At 45.5% G+C, this 18067-nt stretch overlaps 1 protein-coding gene across 1 annotated transcript in view; it reads right to left on the bottom strand.

The window, feature by feature from the left end:
* Positions 1 to 9212, bottom strand: part of Ikbkb (inhibitor of nuclear factor kappa B kinase subunit beta) — a 40917-nt gene extending 31705 nt beyond the window's left edge. Inside the window, exons 1-4 of the mRNA XM_050146726.1 lie at positions 9090 to 9212; positions 8705 to 8827; positions 2171 to 2265; positions 934 to 1051 (exon numbers count right to left, since the gene is read on the bottom strand). Coding sequence (XP_050002683.1) covers positions 934 to 1051; positions 2171 to 2265; positions 8705 to 8809 — 318 coding nt within the window. The 5' untranslated portion in view covers positions 8810 to 8827; positions 9090 to 9212. The remainder of the gene's footprint in view (positions 1 to 933; positions 1052 to 2170; positions 2266 to 8704; positions 8828 to 9089) is intronic.
* Between the last annotated feature and the right edge of the window lie 8855 nt (positions 9213 to 18067).

Genomic DNA, 18067 nt, shown 5'->3' on the forward strand with positions numbered 1-18067 from the left:
AGATCTCCATCCTCTTTCCCTCACCTTACGGGGTCTCCGCTGCCTGACGGGGCGAGTGTTCATCTCTACTGTGCTTCTGAGCACCCAGTCACCTGGTCACCCCCACCCACTTCTCTCTCCAGCCTGACAGCAGCTGTCCAAGGTCAGGAAACAGGAGCGTCAAGGTGTTGTCATATCCTGTTCCCTAGCTACACTCCGTCAGGACTTCCCACCCCTAGCGGGAGACTCACTCACAGAAACTTTTCTTTTATGAAGGGGAAAGGCCCCGCAGAACAAAGGCCACAGCACATGACATATGTCAGGGGAACTGCTATGTAAAAGGAGCCCTGAAAGAATGCCTGGGCCCCACGCTGTGAGTCTTTATAGTAAGGAGCTGAATGGAGTTATAGTCGGAGTAGATTTGAAAACAACTCACTTGGAGCTTTTATTTTTTCCCACACTAAATGACATGACCCAGGTTCACAGACAGGGACGGCCCTGACCTCCGATGACCAAGCTGAGACTCCCTCCCACCCTCCGCGATTCTGTGCAACGCTGTCCCGTCTGTGACGACAGTCTCTCCCTATCAGTCAGCAGTGACACTGGCCCCAAAAGCTTGTGGTGGCCCTAACATACCGAAGGGGGAAGAGTCTGTGATGCGACTTCCCGCTTGCTTCCCTGGTCTAGGTCTGATGGCAAGTTTTCCTTGTCACATTAGTGGTCATGTGACACAGCCCATCTTCGGCTTTCTTGCAGGCACTTTTGACTAAATCTTCTGATTTACACTTACGGGAACCACCCCAAAGAAGGCTTAGAAGAGGGACTTCGCACAGGTGCGGTTAGTCCACTGACTGCTTGAGCTTGCCAGATGATGGTGAACGGTCTCTCTCCGTTTCTCCCCTCCCAGCGTGCCAGCCCACACGGACCTAAACCCCACAATCCCGGAAGACTCACTCTTCGGAGATCTCCTCCTTGACAGTATTCCATGGCCAACAAAGGCAAATCATTGGGTGCCAAGTTCTGCATCCCCTCGGGGACGTCCCGCGCAGCCACCACATTGGGATGGTTCAGCCTAGAAAGAGGGGAAACCAATAAACATTCGAGCTTCAGCCCAAATCTATCCCCCTTGTTCCATATCTCAGCTTCCAACAAAGGCACAGAATAACCAGTCCCCTTGGGAATTAAACAGGAGTAGTCTACTAAGTTAACATGATAACTCAGCCTTCCTCAGCCCTGGAAACTCAAGTATCCTATAAGCATACCATGTATCGTTTCATGGTTCTTAAAGTGTCCGATTCAAGTTTTCATTGCGCTGCAAGGCTGCTTCTAACAGGTGACGACAGGGACCTTATGCCATTTAAGGGGACGGGTGATGGGAGCATGCGTGTGGATATTCAATGAGGGAGGCAACTGCTCTCTCTCTCTCTCTCTCTCTCTCTCTCTCTCTCTCTCTCTCTCTCTCTCTCTCTGCTTTTTAAGAAAGGAGCCGAAGACTGGAGAGATGACTCAGCAGTTAAAACTGGGCTCTTCCAGAGGACCTGGGCTTCAGTCCCAGCACCCGCGTGTTGGAGCACAACCTTCAACCGGCTTGGAACTACAGTCCCAGAAGGTCCAACTCCACTTTTGGCCTCCTCAGCACCAAGCATGCACGTGGTACCCAAATGCAGGCAAGACTCATACATGTAAAAATTAAGTCATTTAAAGAAACGAAAGAAGTGAGCAGAGGGAGCATCTTCTTGGTTGCTTCAAGCTAACTCTTACAGCGCTCACTTACAGGTCACAGCAGTGGGAGGAGAGCATCCACCCAGGACAGAAAGATCCTGTCCCCATACTGTGTGGGTACCCACAGAGGGCAAACAGCAGCAGAGGGTCACATGCCACTCTGGAATTAGAAGCATAGGGAAGACAAGGATATTTTTGCTGAAAAATAAAAACTTATCACGATTGACTTATAGGAGCACAGCACCATACTTAGCTATGACAGCTACCTTAAGTTTAATGTAACAGGCCCAACCACAAACTCAATGTAGTGTTTAAGTGCTACCCTTTAGAAGCCCTGAGGACAGTCGCCTCTCTGGATAGCCTGGGCAGTGTCCTGATGGAAGAGACTTGGGGTTCTTTTCTAGTACGACAGGGAGAGTGTGCTGTGGTTTTCATTCAGGCATCCCCAGATATGGGCGCAGGTCCTCACCGTCTCATGATCTGGATCTCCAGGCACCAGCGGTCTCTGTTCTTCGGGCTGAGCTCCTGTCGGCACTGCTTGATGGCAATCTGTTCTCCTGTCGCCTACAGAAAGGGCACACTGGGCATCAGAACAATTAACGACCGAACAGACGACCCCCACAGAGCCCTGCCAGCCACGCAGGTAGCCTAAGGAGCACCTGGACCGTCTGGCTGCTCTCTTCACCGTCCCTACATCGCAGCTTGCTCATCTCCTGTGTCCTCTGCCCATCCAGGGAACACAGATCCTTCAGGCCTTGCCCTGTCCCTCTGTCCTCCACAAAAGCTCTGTAGCAAATTCCATACCCCAACCGTTGCCATATTAGGTTAAGCCATACAACATTGCTGGTGACTGGCCATTTTCACATGTGATTCAACTTGACACTGGCACAGGGGTCCTGGGCTTTATAGAAAGGCAGAGTAAGCTACAGAAAGCAAGATAGTAAGCAGCATTTCTCCGTGGTCTCTGCTTCAGTTCCTGCCTCCAGGTTCCTGCTTGGCTTCTTTTCATGAAGGGCCTGTAAGCCAAATAAACCCTTTTTTCCCCAAGTTGATTTTGGTCATAGTGGCTATCATAGCAACAGAAACCAAATTAGGAATTTCTCCAACTTGCTAGTAAGCAGACTCATTAAATAGAATACAATTTAAAAATTGTCTATATTCTCAATAAAAGGGAAAGGGCCAATCGTATTGGCTATATTGAACATAGCTGATTTTTGAAGGCCTGTTTTTTGCCTTTTACACAAAAACACAAACCTTGTGTATGACCGTGTATTATAAAGTCTGAAGAGGGTGGGGGGTAAGGAGAGACATGTTCAGGATGCTGGCAGCCACCAGAAGGGGACTGCACACAGGGTGCTAGAAGGCCAATCTATAAAGAAAACAGAAGGGTCACCCAGCACCCTGTAGTTAGCCTCCTAGCAATCCAGGGGAAACTCACAGGAAGTGCAGAAGTCCCCTTAGAACTTTATTCCAGGGAGCTCAATCACTTACAGCCACCCAAGTAGCAACAGTGTGATCGGGATATAGTCGGAAGTCAGGTCCTGCCCAAGATCAATGTTTCAAGGGGAAAAAAAGGTGTGAAATTGAGCCCAGAAAGAGCCCATGGATGGTACCTAGGCTGGAGAGTCAGAAGGTACGGGAGGCACTAGCTACCACGGGTCCTGGAGACCCAGAGCAGTGTGCTGGGTGTTGTTCAACCTCATCAGAGAAGTTTCCACATGCAGTGAATGGCAGTTAACACAAAGGTCCACAGCTGATCAACATCGAGAGCCTGGAATGCTCAGCCCTAAATGAGACACCTACATCACATCCCTCTTCCCTAAACTCAGGAGTCATCCTGGAAAGACAGTAAGAGCCAGAGACTACAACAAAAGAGTATTTACAGGACCAAGGAGGGCCGTTTCATGCATGAACTCCCAGCAGTGTAAAGCACACACAGGACAAGGAGGGTGTTCATGTATGGACTCACAGCAGTATGAAGCACACACAGGACAAGGAAGGTGTTCATGTATGGACTCACAGCAGTATGAAGCACACACAGGACAAGGATAGTGTTCACGTATGGACTCACAGCAGTATGAAGCACATACAGGACAAGGAAGGTGTTCATGTATGGACTCACAGCAGTATGAAACACACACAGGACAAGGAAGGTGTTCACGTATGGACTCACAGCAGTATGAAGCACACACAGGACAAGGATAGTGTTCACGTATGGACTCACAGCAGTATGAAGCACACACAGGACAAGGAAGGTGTTCATGTATGGACTCACAGCAGTATGAAACACACACAGGACAAGGAAGGTGTTCACGTATGGACTCACAGCAGTATGAAGCACACACAGGACAAGGATAGTGTTCACGTATGGACTCACAGCAGTATGAAGCACACACAGGACAAGGATAGTGTTCACGTATGGACTCACAGCAGTATGAAGCACACACAGGACAAGGAAGGTGTTCATGTATGGACTCACAGCAGTATGAAACACACACAGGACAAGGAAGGTGTTCATGTATGGACTCACAGCAGTATGAAGCACGCACAGGCTCCGCCAGGGAACATCCAAGCACAGAGAGGGAGGTAGGCAGAAAGTCCCATCCCTAGTTATTGGCAGTGTATAGATGCTGAGAGAGGCAGAATCGGTTCTCTGTAAGGGTGTGTTCTGTGGTGGCAACCACACCTCAGTGAGATGCAGCGTACATTAGACCGGATGGTTTAAAAAGACACAAAGCTGGATGGTTAGGGAAGTGGGAGAGAGCTGGGAGGAGTCAGGAGAGAGGAGTTGAATGTGATCAAACTACACCGCACAAACTTCTCAAATATGTACTGGAAAGCAGAGGCCTGGGGTACATTGAACAACTCCTGTACCTAAGGCTCGGGGATCATTTCAGAAGAGGGGGAAAGACTGTAAGAGGCAGAACAGGGGGGCTTGCTATAAGACTCATCGCATAATAATGTCAGGAGCCACACCCACAAAGTCTCACTAACATGACTGCCTAAACATGAGCTGAACAAGGAAGAAAATAATAGACGTGCTAACATGGACAGGGAAAACCCTACGAGGCCTCAAGCCTACACAAATAACTACAGGCAACAAAGGGATACTGAGAGTGGGAGCAAGTGTCTTCCCCAGGGGGAAAACACTGATTGTTAGCCCTGAAGATATATATAGATATATATATCACATTACACAGACTGAGCAGGTTGTATTTATAAACACACATGTATATCAATATGCATGTAGGTGTATAACAATAATTAATGATAAAGGGGACCATCTGTTTGAAAGACAGTAAGGGGAGTATATGGGAGGGTTTGGTGGGAGGAAACGGAAATGATATAATTATATTATAATCTCAAACAATAAAATAGATACTTTTCTAAAAAAAAAAAAAAAGAGGTCTAGATGCATCTTTATCTGGGACTTGCCAAGTGGCACAGACACCTTTCCCTATGATAAAGGGCCACAACTCCTCAGTCTTCCTGCAAGGCAGACACAAAGCCACACAGTGGCCTCCAATCTCTCCCACAGTCAGGAACAGACTCAAGGGACAAATGCGCCATCGCCTCCTTGAGCAAGAAAATACACGGCACCGAGTCCGTCAGAACTCTGGCTCTTTATCCACAGAGGAGAAAAAACTTGACCCTTCCAGGGATGCCAATTAAAATGAAACGCAGGGTGCGATCCTCGAGCAGCCTTGAGCTGAGCATGAAACTATCATTTCCTTAGATGATGCTCTACCCACGTAACCGTCTCTTTTCCTGACAAGCCAGCTAAAGTCCACTTCCTCTCAAGAACCTGACGAAGTTCCATTTCCTCAAAGTCTTCCCTTGCTACCAAGCAAGCAAGAGAATATGGACACAGTACCTGGCGCAGCTAGCATGGCTTGTTTTGTTTTTAGATAGTGTCTTACTGTATAGCTCTGGCTGTGCTGGAACTCACTGTGTAAGCCAGGCTGGCCTCGAACTAACAAAGATCCGCCTGCCTCTGCCCCTTGTGTTGCGAGTGTTGGGGTTAACGATGTGTGCCACCACGCCTGGCTGACAAATGAGATTCTTGATAAGCAGTAGTCATTATTACTTTCACACGTGAGACTTAAATCTAGACTCAGTCATATTTCTAAGAATTCATTCAGTGTAAGTAAAGACTTAACTAAGGACGGCCTCTTCTCTTTATTTGTCTGCAGGAGTTCAGGGCCACGCCCATTAAAGACCTGAGTTCCAAGATCACACATTAAAACACAAAGGCAGGCGGAAGTGATCTTAGCCTTATCAGTAAAGGTTAGCACTGCTTTGTAGGAAGAATAACTGATAACACTTAGCCTTCTGACAGCCAGCCTGTTCACTACTTCCTGTAATCTTCACAAGGGTCCCCCAGACTTGCTAGCCTCCTTCTCCTGAAAGCCTATGGACAATGTAACATTTGCAAAGGACCCTGCGACATTTCCACAGGGCATTTGCCTCACATCTTTGCAGTCAGGCTGAGGACCCCTAACACACACCAGAGGTTGTGGCAAGCGAGTCAGAATTCCAACCAACCTCTGTGTGAATATGAGAATGTGTGGCTCCTTCCCCTGCCTACCCTCAAAAGGAACTGCAGGCTGAGGTCCCTGGAGTTGGATCTTTTTCCTCTCTCTATATATATCTCAAGGTCTTCTGAAAACAATAGCCTACCTGAACCAGTACAGTTTGTGCTGGGCTCTGAGCAGGAGATTTAGAAGCATTCCTATGCAGCAAAAACTGTCAAGCTCACACTGTGGGGGGATCCAGGAATCAAGGGAATTGGGGGGGGGCATTGCTACACTGTTCTTTTCAATGGGGAATACAGATTTGGGTATCCCTTAGTTTTTCCTTAGTACTTCAAAATGGTTTGGATTGATTGTAAAGAACCAACTAATACCTCCGAAAGAACTAGGAATATGCTGGGCGTGTTCCAACCTGCAGAAGCCACCGTGGAGTATGTGGTCTGGATCTAAATAGATGTACATGTTAACAGTATGTCCTCTTTTGGGATATTACCTAACTCCCCAGTGCTTCTGTTTCCTGGGCTACGAAATGGAATTAGAGCTGTTGACCCTGGAAGTAAAGCATGTCAGATAAGGTACACAGGTCAGAGTAATGCAAACAAAACCCGCATGGAAGACACCTGGCCTGAGGCTGGCATGCAATAGGTTTGCAGCCATGACCCTGGTTCTTAGGCAGCACTTCTCTGTGGTGACTATGTGCATTCTCTTGTGTATAGACAGGAGAAAGCCTACAAAGCAGCAAGAAGATGCTGGATGCCAAGTGCGGCTACCACATCTTAGATGCATTCTTCAAGAGGCGCAACCAACCACAGGAAAACACGCTGCATCTTCTGATCTCAAATATGGACCAAAGATCGCGTCTGAGCATCCAAAGCAGCCCCCTGGCTTTTCCCGAGGATGGGCCCATGAAGATGGCAGAGGACTTTAGACTACACGGGCAGGTCCTTCGGACAGCACCACTTCAGCTGGGCTTCTCCCCAACTCCGACCCCTGTGCCCTCTATCCCACCCAGTCCTGTCCACTCTACTCCTAGATAGCTCTAACATGCCCACTTCTCCCTGTCATCACCGCCATCAGCCAGGCTAGAGTCTCACCTGGACTGCTCAACTGCGAGGCAAGACTTTAATTATAGCTGTCCGGGAAGGATTGATTCCCTAGAAGGGTGGCTTCTAATTTTGGTTATATTTCTCAAGGGTTGCCCAAGACTGGAATCCTAAAAAAATAAAAATACGTTTCTGGAGAGCCCCTCCAGGGTCTATCAGAAAGTCCTGTAACTGTCCAGGAAGAATGAAAATATAAATGAAAGAGAAACCTTCCAGCACTGAACCCCAAAGAGATGGGAATTTCCCCAGGAATTTCAGGTTGGGAGAAGAAAAGGTACCACCCAGAAGGGGAATTTGTCTTCTGGAGAAAGATTTGTAACGATGTCTCAGAAATCTTAGAGGATCACAACATGGGTCAGTGGTAAGCTGGGCCACCCAGCTGCTCTGATGCACATAGCCTTGATCTTCTGTTTAAACCCTAAGCCCAGTCAGGATCCTGAAGACAGACGTGTGTTTGCTGGGTCTCTCTGTCCCTCCTCCCAAGGTGACTACTCTCCACTATTAATTTGACTCTTCTAATTGGCTTGTTGAAGATGGGTAGCAGCTCCTGGCTTAGGGTACAGGTTGTGAACCCCAAGTACGACATGACACACCCTGTCTGTTACTCAGCAACCCTGAGGTAAGTAAGTGATCTACTGCAGAAGGAGGGATGGAGCTACAGAAATATCACAGGTGACATGTACTTTTCAGGCATTACGATGAACTAACTATCCAAAATGCATTAAATAACTCTCATCCGGTAAATTAAAGAGAGTCCTGCAAAGAATTTCAGTGTACTTAAACCACTAGTCCAAACCAAAAAATTTGGAAGAACAAAAACTTTTAACATGAGAAACTCATGTCAAACACATATGGACTAAAATAATGAGAATATAATCAGATCCAAAAAGAAATTAATCCAAATCACTCAGCAGCCTATGCAGTGCACATTTTCACCCAACATCCTTAGCTCTGTGCTTTGTGCAGACGGTACAAAAGGCCGCGGAACTATCAACTATTTAAACATATTTTAAAATTTAAATTTACTTAAAACATTTTTATTGCTCTCATCTTTCAACACTATACTGTATTCTACAACATTCACCAGTGTGTACTGTATTACATGTCAGTCTAATATTAGTAAGGATATTATTTGAAATACCTAGAATGACAGCTTACCTTTTTTCTTTTTCTTATTTAAGTGGCATGGTTAAGACGGTTTTTGAGAGTCAACGTTTTGCAGCTCTCAGACCCCTTTGCAGTCCGTTTTCTTACTCTCCCATGCCGCCCCATTAGCCAAGAGTCGGAGGGAGCCCACCCATTCACACCGGCCCTGATAGAAGCAGCACCAAGAAATCCCACCCACTCTCCCCGGGGCCAGGACCCTACCTGATTGTGCCAACGGATGACGTTTCCAAATCCCCCGGTCCCGAGTCGTTCTTTCATTTCCCAGGCCCCACAGGTCTGGGTTGGGAGGGATGGTGACCAGCTCATATTGATGCCCTGCTAACTCTAGAAGCAAGCAGGAGGAGAGGACAAGTTCAGAGAGAGGAAAAGAAGGAGCTCACGAAGCAGGGTGGGTCAGCAGCGGCTGCTGCCCTTCCAGGTGAGGGGAGCACTCCGGTTTAGTTAATAAATAAAAGTTGCTGCTGCGGCCCGGCCCGCTGGCGGGTCGCGTCCCCACCGATCACAGCCACCGACCCCAGGAAGAGGCGGAGCGCGCGTCCACGCGAGCCCTTCCACGGGCCGCGAGCCGCCCTCGCCTGGGACTCACCTGCCCCGGGGGCCGCGGGGCCGCCAGCGACACCCACAGAGGACATGAAAACTCAGGGTCCCCACGCAGCCAGCCCAGCGCCACTTCCTCAAACACTTCCTGCCCTGACGTCACGGGAACTTGGCGGCCCTTAAAGGAGACGCGCGAGCCGCTCGCTGGGATGGAGAGCAACAGCCAGCCGTGGGGGTTCTGGGCTTGGCGGCTTGGAGAGTTCTTTATCCCGGCGCTTTTCAGGGTGAGCTTGATCCGACCAGCTAGGCAGTTCATACGGGCGGGGGGGAATCTGCTGAGCCCCCACTGGAACTGATTTAGGTGCTGTAATAAGAATTGTCTTCCTATCCTCCCACCGCCGTTCATCCAGTCTGAATGCTCCCGGTTCAGTGCTAAGAATGATAACCCACACTGATGCTCCTCAGGAAGTAACATACCACTATCCGCCTCAAAATAAACAAACAAACACAAAACAAACAGGGGTAAGAGTACAAAAACAAAGCAAAACAAAACTAGTAGTGTCTACCTAAGCTGGAGTTGCCGCGCTGGTAACAATGGGAGCATCGTAAAACTGCCTGCGCCAGCCCCCCACCCCTGCCACCCCGGCCCTTCGCCTCGAACAAGTCGGGTTCACTCACTCAGTAGCCTGATTCCTGACACAACTGACAATGAAAAGCTGCAAAGGAGGTTTATTCGATGTAACAATATTGGGGAAAGACAGAAAGGGGCTCATCACTCCCAACCCAAGTCCAATTCTGGATCTTGAAGTGAGGTTTGGGTTTCAGTGGAAGGCGAGAGGCATGCATAACTAAGCAGTCCTGCAAAAGGTGTGTTCTGGTCCACCATCGTTGTCTAGAATTCAGTCTCTCGTGTAGAGTGACGTCAGAACCGTGTGAAAACTCTGCCTGATGTCTGGCCTTTTATACCCGCCTAGGCAGCGACCACGGCGAGATTAAATTTCAGTGGATGAAGGGATGTGCCAAAGATCTTCATTGGATAACCAGGGGACTCCAAGCATTTGAACTCAAGAGTCTTGTGCAGAAAGCTCTTCTTGCTCCTTTATTATTAAAGCAAGCAAAACATGAGGTGACATTTAGAGTGAGCTTAAGCAATACAAGGAGAACGAGGGAATGAATACACGTGGTGCTGTCTTATCATCTTCGGTCGTGTGAGAAGAACCAAGAATGTTCCTCCCAGGCCTTTGCCAACAGATAATGTGGACAGCCCAGTGCATTCCCTTCATGTCCTGGCTTTCAAGTACATCCACTTATCAGGGTTTATGCAATTCTTTCTAGAAGGCCACCTCGTGGGAAGAAGTCCACACTCTGCCCTATCCACAGTTCACAGGAAAGTCCCAGCCTTCTGTCACAGGCTCCCACAAGGCCACAGCTCAATATTCCTGGGGAAATTCCAATTTCATGGGGCCTGTTCTTTCCATAGTTTAAGAGCCAAACAGAGGGGCTCAAGGTCTTATTAGAATCTCTTCATTGCTGCAAGGACAACTGCAAGTCCCTCTTGGTTTTTTTCACTTCAGTCTTGAGATAAAAGACTCCTGTGTCTGAAACAAATATACATAGAATAGAAGTAGGAATCAAGGGTGGTGGCCTATGTCATCAAAAGAAACAGCTCTTACCTCAAAGGAATAGAAAATGTAGTTTATTCTGAAGCAAATATGAATGATCACGGCCCAGGAATCTACATTTAGGTCTCCCCAAATGGAATGTTCTGATCTAGAAGCAGTTTTGAGACGTTTTATAGTTTTACAGACCCAAGAAAATTAAAGCAAGGCAAGCTTGAAATGCATCCGTGGGTCCATCAGAGAGGGGGGTTGCAGCAGTGGGGGAGATTTTCTATGAATCATTAGTTGTTACTTGATGACATTCTTAGCTTTTGGCTTGGTGGAAGATACCAGCCCACTAAGTTAATAGATTTCAAAAGTTTTGCTTTTTAATCTCTTAGTCACAGAACGTTAGTTCTGACATAGAGGGGGGTAGTTGAGTGAATGTTCCAGGGACTGTGGGACAGACAACCACACACAAGAACCATTTCTCCACAACCTCTTGGTTTGAACTATTTTTGGAAGGGCTGGCACAAGCAACTCCATTTATATATCTCTGTACTCTAGGAAGCTTCCACAGTGGTGGATTCCTACAAGGCTTTTCCAAAGGCCTTTAGGGTTAGCTATCCCTTCCCACGTCCTGACGTAGACCCTGCCTGCTCCTTACCCTCCCCATTAAGCCCTCTCATTCTAATGTCCTCTTTATGACACTATGTTCTATTTACCCTTCCTTGGATGTCTTCTTCAATTTCTGTTTTGAAGATACAGTTTCTTTTTGGTCTCTCTGTTAAAAATCAGGTGTCTGTAGACATTTGGAGTTACATCTGGATCTTCATTCTATTCCACCAGCAGGCCTGTTTTTATGCCAATACCATGCCTTGAAATCTGGGAAGCTAATACCTCCAGCAGTTCTTTTTTTTTCAGAATTGTTTCAGATATTCCATTTGTGAATGTGTGTTTCAATATGAAGTTTAAGATATCTCTTAACTTCTGTGAAGAACTATGTTGGAGTTTTGATGAGAATTTCAATGAGTCCGTAGGTTTCTTTTGGTAGGAAGGCTGTTTCCACGACATTAAACCTGCTGATCCACCACACCAACACACACACACACCTACTTGAACACACACACACAACTGTTTAATGAATGGGAAATCTGTAGCTTGGTGTCCACGAGTTTGCATACTTTCTGCTATTTCTATTGTTGTGGATGTCCAGCAGTTTCTATTGTTGTGGATGTAAAGTCCATGATAGTCAGAGCGCATGCAGGATCTTGTCTCGTTTTCTTGTATCTGTTAAGGCTTTCTTTTATAAATGTGAATTGCGATGCATCTATCACATCAACTGGAATAACTTGGTTCTTTAGTGTTTCGTTTTTCTATGTTTTTTAAATGTACATTTAAGTCGGACGTGACGGTGTATACTTTAATTGGTGAGGGAGAGGCAGGCAGAGCCCTATGAGTTCCAGGCCACCCTGGTTTATATAGCAAGTTCTAGGCCACCCAGTGCTACAGAGTGGTTCCCTGTCTTAAAAAAAAGTTACATATATTTAGTGTGTGTATGTGTGTGCACGTGTATGTGTGTGTGCATGTATTGTGTACCTGTGGCACAGCGCATGTGTAAAAATCAACCTGTGGGAGTTTTTTTCAATGAAGAAACAAACCACAGCTCCCATCCTAAAGTAAACAAAGGACAGCTTTGCGTCACCACCGCCTGGCTTGAAATTTTATAGTTCAACGGATCAAAGAAAGTCATAAATCAAGTAAGTTTAAAATACACTAGTGAATACGCAAGAGAGGTAACTATAGGGAGATGAGGGAAACTTTTCTACAGGTCCAAGATGACAATCATAGTTTTAGGTTGGTAGAAGCTAGTGGTCAACGTAGTTGATAGATTACAAAAGGTCCATTAGTCACAAGATGTTGTGGGGTATCAGAGAAGACTACTTGGACACAGGTTTAAGCCAATAGAAAAAGTCTTCATCAGTCGGCCAGCAACTACACTGAGTATTCCAGGTCTGAGTGTAGAACTGAGCCCTTCTCACGGGGAGCTTTTAAGCACAAAACCATGTTCTGGCCTGACACACTGAAGTTAGCAAGAGCAGTGTTAGCAAGAAGTGGAACTACAGAAGTTCCCCCCCCCCAAAAAAAATAAACCGTGGCTAGTACGTTTAAAGACTTTCCCAAAGCTATGGACTTTGTTGGATTAGGTCTCTGTTTTGTTTTGGCAGGTGGTGCTGTTTACCTGCTGAATTTTATGAAGCCAGTTGTGCTAAAGTGTGGAGCCTACTAAGGTGTGAGGCCTGCTACAATGTTAGTTCAGACACAAAGGTGAGAAAGGAATGGCTGTACCAAGGGCTAGAACTAGCCTAAGATAAGACTTGAGCCCGTAGCTGTCCTGGAACTTGCTCTGGAGAACAAGCTGACCTTGAATTCACAGAGATCTGCCTGCCTCAGCCTCCCGAGTGCTGGAAAACCCAATCAGATGATTTTAAGGAAATCATTTTGACACAATGAAGTGACTAAAATCTCCCAGAATAACTATTGTGGGGTATCCACCAGAGAAGACTACATAGACATGAGTTTAAGCCAATGGAAAGTCTTTCTAAGTCAACCAGTGACTACCGTGGGTGTTCAAGATTCCCATGTAGCACAGAGCCTATGTCAGGGAGAGATGAGCATGAACCCACATCCCGTGTTGACATATTCAGTTCCCAAGAACAGTTAGCCAGAAGTGAAACCATAGAAGCCAGAAATCAAGGTTGTTATAATTTTTCCAAAACTTTTCCAGAGCTGTGGACTTTGATGGATCAAGTTTTTGTTTCAGTTTTGGCAGGTGGTCCTGCCTATGTGCTGAGTTTCGTGGCTTGAATGGCACTTCCATCATGAAGTCACTTATGCTAAGGTCCAAGGGCATGTTATAAAAATTGATCTTAAACTTGCCAAGGCATTCCCAGTCTATAGACAATCAAGAAATCTCTTTCTGAAAGGCTTTCGACTGTCAGGATGAGGCAGATCCCTAAGGGGATCCTTAAGGGAATCTGGAAAGGAAAAAAAAAAAAAAACAGAGAAATTCTTCATCCCGAGATCTAGTTCGTGTTTCCTGGTTCCTGATAGCCAGACATTTAATGCAAGTGATGGAATTAAAATTGGTTACAGGGTCAATGCTCATTTTCCAGAAGATACTAAAAATGACAGGCTACTCTCAATTAGAGCCAGGTTCTTTGTGACTTTTGAATATAGGCAGATTATCACTCCTTCCTCCTCCATAAACTTCAACACTGCACCTCATGCAATTTCATCTACAAAAGGAGACTCAGGAAGAATGTTCTGAGTAAACCAGAATTACAGGCTTGGATCTGAGTCCAAAGAACACCTGCTGGTTTTCAAGTTCTTGTCTCCCTGGACAAAGAATTATAAAGAACATAAAGTGGCAGAAAGAGATTCTTGGCTAGGTGGTGGTGGCATACACCTTTAATCCCAGCACTCGGAAGGTAGAGGCAGGTGGATCTCTGTGAGTTCGAGATCAGCCTGGTCTACAAGAGCTAGTTCCAGGACAGGCTCCAAAGCTACAGAGAAACCCTGTCTCAAAAAAAAATTAGAGATCTTTATTAATAAAAGCAGACAGAGACTATAAAGAAAGAGAAAGAAGCTCAGAAAGTGGAAATGGGCTAGAGCAATCCTGCCCCTCAGATATAGCAGAACTTCAGGATCAGAATGGAGGATAGGAATCCCAGGGACCTGTTAGGAAAGGACTCACATGGCAAAGTCCCAAGGACAAGGCTGTGGAGACCAACGCATGGCTCCCTCTCTCCCCCCCACCACACAACACAGTGTGAAATCTCCTAGAGCAACGGTTCTTAGGCTGGGGTCACGGCCCCTTTAATTTACCCACCTTGATTTTTTTTTCTTTTCCCAATTGATCTAATACTTAATCCTTTTCCTTATCCACTTTACTAACCCCCCTCTTACATAAAACTACACTCAAACTATAAAGCCGAAACAAACTGGTTGATTGCCCTCCAATAGTTATTGAAGTTATAGAAGTCACTGCTAATGGCTGGCGAGAAGAGAAGTTGAGTAGTGACAACACCGAGCACCTGTGGCTGCTCGCTCAGTTAACCACCTACTCTAGGAGGAAAAGAGAGTTTTTATCAGGCAGACTGAGCACCTGGCCTGATGTTTTCTGAACGATACATCCAACTCTACCATATCCAAACCCCACATGAACACTACAAATGCTTCAACTGAAAGAGAACATAGGTGATAAAAAGTAAACCAAGGGGTTGGGGGTTGGGGGAGTTAGAGAAATGGCTCAGAGGTTAAGAGCACTGGCTGCTCTTCCAGAGGTCCTGAGTTCAATTCTCGGCAACCACATGGTGGCTCACAACCATCTATAATGAGATATGACACCCTCTTCTGGCCTGTAGGGATATATGCAGCACAGAATATTGTATACATAATAAATAAATAAATCCTTTACAAAAAAAATAAAGAGATGAATAATATGAAAGAAGCATGCAACAAAGGGAGAAATGCTGAAGAAAAACTAATCTGAAATGTAGGAAATAAAAACTGTAGTGAGTGGAATAGTGTTCTGTGGGAAGTCTCAAGAAGACAGACTATGTGAGTCTGTAAACACACAGAAGAAATAAGACAAAGTCATAAGCAAGTAGCAGTGGGAATTCCAATATATACATGACACTGTGTTGTAGGTACAGAAGAAGACTCTTGTTCTAAACCTTTTCAAAAGGTTAACAACAGAAAATTTCCCAGAGTTAGGAAGACATCGATCTACATGCCGGAGACGTTTAGGATGTCAAACAGACAAGACCTCATCATAACACAGTTAAAACACTAAATGTATAGAACACAGAGAGAATTCTGAAAGCATCAAAGGAGAAACACTTCTTTATATACAAAGGCAGGCCCATCAGAATAACATCATATTATTCAACTGAAACTTTAAGTTCAGAAAAGCTTGGAATGATGTATTTCAAGTTCTGAGAGACAGTTGCCAGCCTTGGCTACTATACCCAGCAAAACCATGTGTCATAATTGAAGGAAAAATAAAAAACTTTCCATGATAAAAATAAACGAAAGGAATTTATGACCACTAAGCCGGCTCCGCAGAAAATACTGGGGAAATCTTCCAGCCTGAAGAGAAAAACAAATCTACCTTCAAGGCCACAGGAAATAATAAACCTTACTTAGAGTAATAGTTAAGCAAAAGAAGAAGAAGGGGGAAAAAAAAAACCCCAAACACCACAAAACCAACAAGGGTGGAAATTAATAAAAAAAATTTAATAAAAATACTGAATATTAATGGTCTCAATTACCCAATCAAAAGAAACATTCTAGTAGACAGAATCAAAGAGCAGAGCCACCTACTTGTTGCCCCCATGAAATGCCCTTCTCTGCAAAAGACAGAAGTTACCTTAGAGTGAAAGGAAGAAAAGAGTTGGGATTCGAAGAAAATGGACCCAGGAACTAAGCAGGTATATCTGGCAAAACAGGCTTCAAACCAAAACTAGCAAGACAAGATAAAGTTGATCACTTCCTACTGACTAATGGAGCAATCCACTAAGGGGACATAGATGCCCAAACACAGGCACATCCCATTTCAGAAGACAAGTGTGGCTCCAGTCAAAGCCACAGATTAGTTCCAGCACCGTAGGATTAGGTTATCTCTATACCCTACTCTTGACAGCTGACAGACGATCCTGACAAACTTGAAGAGAAATACCTGGATTAAATATCACCACAGATTGAACGAATTTAAGAGACGTCCGTAAACCATCCCATCCAAACACGACTGAGTACGCATTTTTCTCAGCAGTCTACAGAAGCCAAATAAAATTGTGAAAGTTTCAGGAAAACAGATAGAACTGGAAAAGGTTACACTAAGTAAGGTGACCTAGGCCCCCAAAGACACACACCATATGTGGATCCTACCTACGAACCTTTAGGTTTATGTATCTGACTTGGACTGTCTATGGAGTTCAGGAAGCTAGAAAAGACCCCTGAGAGGAGGAGCAAAGAGGCCTTAGAGGGTGAGGGTTAGTCCTGCTAAAGTCACAACACAGTTTGGCTGGACCTAGAGAAATCAAACTGGAACTGACCTAAAAGCTCCTTCTCTGCTGGTTTGACTTTCACAATGCCAGAAGCTGCTCTTTAGGCGACTGGAAGAGAAAAATCTATGAATGGTATTGTTCAGTGGTAAGCCTTTTACCGACAATACCGACCTGCCAGGCGAGGTGTGCTTACTGGTGCAACAGAGGCGCAGTGGTTATGGGGGTAACCATTTATTTTGGGGTTGGATTTGAGGCCTTATCCACAGAAAATAGCTCATGCCTCATCCTGTAAACCTGGCCAAGATTTCATGGCTAAGGAGGTCATAGGCCCTATGGTGGGGGAGGGGGGAGGGGAACATACTAGAGTTGCCTTGTTAAGTGGAAATGTTGTCGATCTGCTTTCTAAATAATATGGGGGCTGAAAAGATGGCTTCATGATTAGTAACTTCTGTTACTTTTACAGATGACTGACGGTTCCAAGAACCTGTATCAGAAAGCTCACAACTTCCTGTAACTACAGTTCCAGAGGATATAACAACCTCTTTTGTTTTCCGTTCCCAACCACACCCACATTCACACGTCCACAAAGGGACACATAGTTAAAAATGAATCTTTAAAACGTTGTAAGTATTTGTACTTATGCCCACAGGTAAGTGCTGCCCTCAACCTTGGCTCTAGAAGTTTCTCTCTGAAGTCAGCAGTTAGTTCAGAGGCTCATACTGGTGACAGTACTGAGATCGACCATTGACTACTCAGCCCTAAATGGGACACATACATCAACCAGGGCACGTAATACACAGTGTTCCCAAGGTTCAAGGAACACTGCAAAAAAAGGAGGTATCATGCAGTAATTTCCTCCGAAATAAAACTTTCTCTTTTGGAGGGAAGTTCTTTAAGACACAGGATATTCTAAGGAACAGTGAAACGTCCAATTCTGTAGGCAAGCTCAGTAAGACACAAGAAGTGAATAACTCAGTAACTCCAGGAAGTTCCTACAGTTGAGAACGTTCATTTCCCACCCTAAACACATATAAGCATAAGGAATACTGAGAGATGTCCTCAGATTAGCCAACTGCCTACAAGAGGCAGAGACCTCGTAGAAATGGCCCAAACCAACTGAGCTGCCAGGAAGACAGAGCCTCTGTCTTACCGAGCTGCATATATGAGTCATGACCCACACTTGGGGGCTTTGCTGATGACTATTTTGGGGTCACTCCTGCTCTTGTAAGTGACCGCTCACTCATATTTATGTTAGTAATCCTAATAAAACTCATTGATTAACCAAGTTGAATTTCGTTGGTATCCTTACTTTGGTTTCTCAATGGTTCCACATCTGAGACGTTGTTCACGTCTTCATG

This window comes from Alexandromys fortis, unplaced genomic scaffold, assembly GCF_014885135.2.
Source record: "Alexandromys fortis isolate MF-2015 unplaced genomic scaffold, M_Fortis_MF-2015_v1.1 scaffold_55, whole genome shotgun sequence".
Taxonomy (NCBI): Eukaryota; Metazoa; Chordata; class Mammalia; order Rodentia; family Cricetidae; genus Alexandromys; species Alexandromys fortis.